Source organism: Monoraphidium neglectum (assembly GCF_000611645.1).
Source record: "Monoraphidium neglectum strain SAG 48.87 unplaced genomic scaffold scaffold02300, whole genome shotgun sequence".
Lineage (NCBI taxonomy): Eukaryota > Viridiplantae > Chlorophyta > Chlorophyceae > Sphaeropleales > Selenastraceae > Monoraphidium > Monoraphidium neglectum.
Genome location: NW_014011328.1, coordinates 1,320 through 4,491, shown reverse-complemented (window position 1 = coordinate 4,491; position 3,172 = coordinate 1,320). Strand labels below are relative to the sequence as shown.

At 69.5% G+C, this 3,172-nt stretch overlaps 1 protein-coding gene across 1 annotated transcript in view; it reads right to left on the bottom strand.

Moving 5' to 3' along the window:
• MNEG_10402 (hypothetical protein) overlaps positions 1–3,172 on the bottom strand; it is a gene marked incomplete at both ends in the record, with an annotated part of 8,696 nt that overhangs the window by 4,304 nt on the left and 1,220 nt on the right. The window contains 7 exons of the mRNA XM_014041125.1: positions 34–754; positions 954–1,029; positions 1,264–1,332; positions 1,542–1,712; positions 1,971–2,105; positions 2,305–2,456; positions 2,727–2,963. Of these exons, the coding sequence (XP_013896579.1) occupies positions 34–754; positions 954–1,029; positions 1,264–1,332; positions 1,542–1,712; positions 1,971–2,105; positions 2,305–2,456; positions 2,727–2,963 (1,561 nt within the window). The remainder of the gene's footprint in view (positions 1–33; positions 755–953; positions 1,030–1,263; positions 1,333–1,541; positions 1,713–1,970; positions 2,106–2,304; positions 2,457–2,726; positions 2,964–3,172) is intronic.

The window sequence follows — 3,172 nt, the reverse complement described above, 5'->3', positions numbered from 1 at the left end:
GCGCGTGCGCGCCCGCCGCGCCGCCGCTCGCACCGTGGGCGTCGCCCCCTGGGGCGCGCCGCGATGGCGCCAGCGAGCCCGCGCCGGCGCCGCTGAGCCCGCCGCCGCCCGGCCTGTGCGACTCAGTGTGAAGGAGAAACCCCTCCGCATCAACCGGCCCCAACCCAGGGGCTCCCGCGCCCGCCGCGGCCTCCACCGGCCCCGAGGGCCCGCCCAGCAGGCCGAAGGAGCTGCCCAGCGGCTGCGCGAGGGCGGCCAGCGCCCCTGCACCGCGGCTGCCCAGCTCGACGAGGGCGTTGGCCGCAGTGGTGGCAAGCGCCGCCGGCGAGAACGCCGCCAGGCCGTTCCCAGTGACCTCCCCAGCCGGCGCCCCCGGCCCTGGCCCCACCGACGCCGCGCCCGCCAGCGCCCGCGCCGCTGCGCCGCCGGCGCCGGCCGGCGCGTGTGGCGGCGCACCGCCCGTGCGCGCCGGGGGCAGGAGGGCGTCCGGCGGCAGCGGCATGCGAGTTGGGGACGCCGGCTGGGAGGGCGGCTGTTGGCTGTTGTGCTGGCTGCGCTGCTGCTGCTGCTGCTGCTGCTGGCCGGGCGCTACTGCGCTGACCACGTGCAGCACCCTGTGAGTCTTCATCTCATCCAGATTGTACTCGGCGGCGCTCATGAGGAAGCTGCCGCCCGGCTGCCCGGCAGCCGCCGAGAAGTCGGGGTCGGCGGCGAGCAGCGTGGCGGCGACCTCAATGGTGTGCTTGCCGTTGGGCTGCGAGCGCCGCGTCAGGGCGGGGATTGCCGGGTTGTGGCTTTGCCGGCGCCACGCAACCAGCAGGCAGCGGCAGGGCGAGGCGGCTGATTGTGGGGATGATGTCCACAACTGCAGCTGCAGATTGCATCTCCTCTTGGCGCAAGCTCGCGCGCTGCGCAGAAACTACATATCGCCCCCCAGCACCTCCGCCCCCCACCTGGTCCCAGGCGTATGGCAGCGATGCGTGCGGTGGCAGTGCGTCCCACACGCGCCGGTTGAAGGGGTTGCCGTACCTGCAGGCCGGGCAGGCAGTGACATGGCACGCCAGAGGGGTGGGTCGCCGGTGGCGGCGATACGGCCCGACTGATCAAGGTGTACTCTCAACCCTGAATCCTAAACCCTAGCCGGCTGCCATGATGGCTAGCCTCACAAGGCATGCAAAGGCGGCTGGCGCATGGCGCAACACGACAGGCCGCCTGGTGGCGGCGCACGCGCGCCGCCAGTGCAGACGCGCGCGGGGCGCTCACCCCTCCACCGGCGGGCGCCACCCTCCCTGCTTGAGCCGCACCACCACGCGCTTGCAGCGGTTTTCAATCCTGCAGTTACAAAGGGACATGAGGGGACACAGACGTGGCCAGACGGATGGGAATGTGGGAGGTTAGAAGATTGGTAGCCAGGGATGTGGATAGTCAGGAGTGCAAGCAGTGAGAAACGTGGTTTTAAAAATTGTGGGCAGGCAGGAACAAAGTCCAGTCAGGGACATGGGCGGTCAGGTGGACGGCTAGGCACACGGATGCATGTCAACGAGCCCCTCTGCATCCCCTCTAGCAGGGCGATGGAGGCGGAGGGGGCGCGTGGGCGCCCCTTGGCTTGCCTGATGGGCGGTATGCTGCGCTGGCTCTTGAGCGTGACGAGGACTACCCCCGAGCGCCCCACGGTGGTGTTGACTGGCAGGATGACGCTCGCCATGGTCAGGCTGCGGGAGGGTGGTGAGCGGCGAGGATGTTTAGTGGCCGGCCGCGCCGCACGAGAGGTGGCGCTCGTTTCAAGGGGGCCAATCGGCAAAGCCGCCGCCAAGGGTACGGAGAATTTACGAGTCCATGCGGCTTGGTCGAGGCGTGCAAACGATGAGGCTGACATCACGTCAGCACCCAATGATGTGTTGACCGGGGCTCAACATACAGGGACGCTGAGAACGGCTGATGGACACAAGTGATGGTGGAGGCGCTCTCACCTGTTGCGTATGCGCAGCCCGACGTACTCCTCGCGCTCCGGGATAGCAAACGCGCCGCTCCACTCCCAGCCGGGCCCCAGGGGGCGGATCTGCAGCTCCCGCGCCTCGCCCGCGTTGTCCCAGTGCAGAGCGCACCTGCGGGCGCCGGCGGCGCCAGACACGCCCGTCACGCTCTGCACCGCCCCTCTCCGCCCGCTATTGCGGGACCGCCCACCGCAGCAGTGCTGCTTAAGCCTGAGCACGTCTTGCGCGTGCAGGCTGCGCCTGGGCCCGGCGATCCGTCTCATCTCAAATCAGATCCTGCCCCATGCGAAAAGGGTGCAGGCGTGCGCACCTCTCGGAGGGCTGCAGCGGCCCCGCGAAGCGCCGGCTGTCGCCGTATGCCAGGTACCGCGCGTCCCCCGGGTCTGGCGTGCCCTTCTGCTTGAATTCTATGCCCAGGCCGGTGTCGTTGAGGAGGATGTACTTTGACTTGATGGAGACCACCTGGGGGTGGGGGTGTCGAAGGAGGAAGTTGGCGGGTGCGGGAGGTTACCTTTGTTTATGTGAACGGGGTTGGGCGTGTGAGTGTGGTATCTTGTGTGTTTAAAAGGGTGCGTGCAGGGGTTTGTTTGTGTGTGTGTGTGAACTTTACTCTTTTGGCAGATGTTTTTTGACAGGCAGGCTGGCCCCGCCATATCCAAGGAGTGGGCGTGAGCCCCGCCGACGAGGACGTCAAGACGCGGGCAGCCCCTGAACCCCGCCCCCTCGATGCACCTTGGTGTGGCGGAAAGCGCCCTCGGGGGGCCCGCCCCACACCTCCACCGCGAGCTCATACAGCCTCTGCACAGGCGACGCCACCGCGGCCGCCGCCGCCGCCGCCGCCGCCGCCGCCGCCGCCGCCGCGCTGGCTGCTGCCGGCTCCTGCTGCTTCCCAGGGGAAGTCCGCGGCCGGGTCTTCAACTGCTGCTGCTGCTGCTGCTGCTGCTGCTGCTGCGGCGGCGGCGCGGCTTGCTGCAGCGAAGAGGGCTCCAATGGAGCCGGGGACGACGCCGGGTCCGCGCCCAGGTGGGGGGCACCCCAGGGCGCATCCTGGTGCGCAAGCTGCTGGCTGTGGTGGTGCTGGTGATGGTGGTGCAGGAGGTGCCCCACCCTGCTCGCAACAGGGAACACCGCCACGAGCGTGCGGCTCGCGCCGCCGCCCCGCCCCTTGCCCCCGCCCC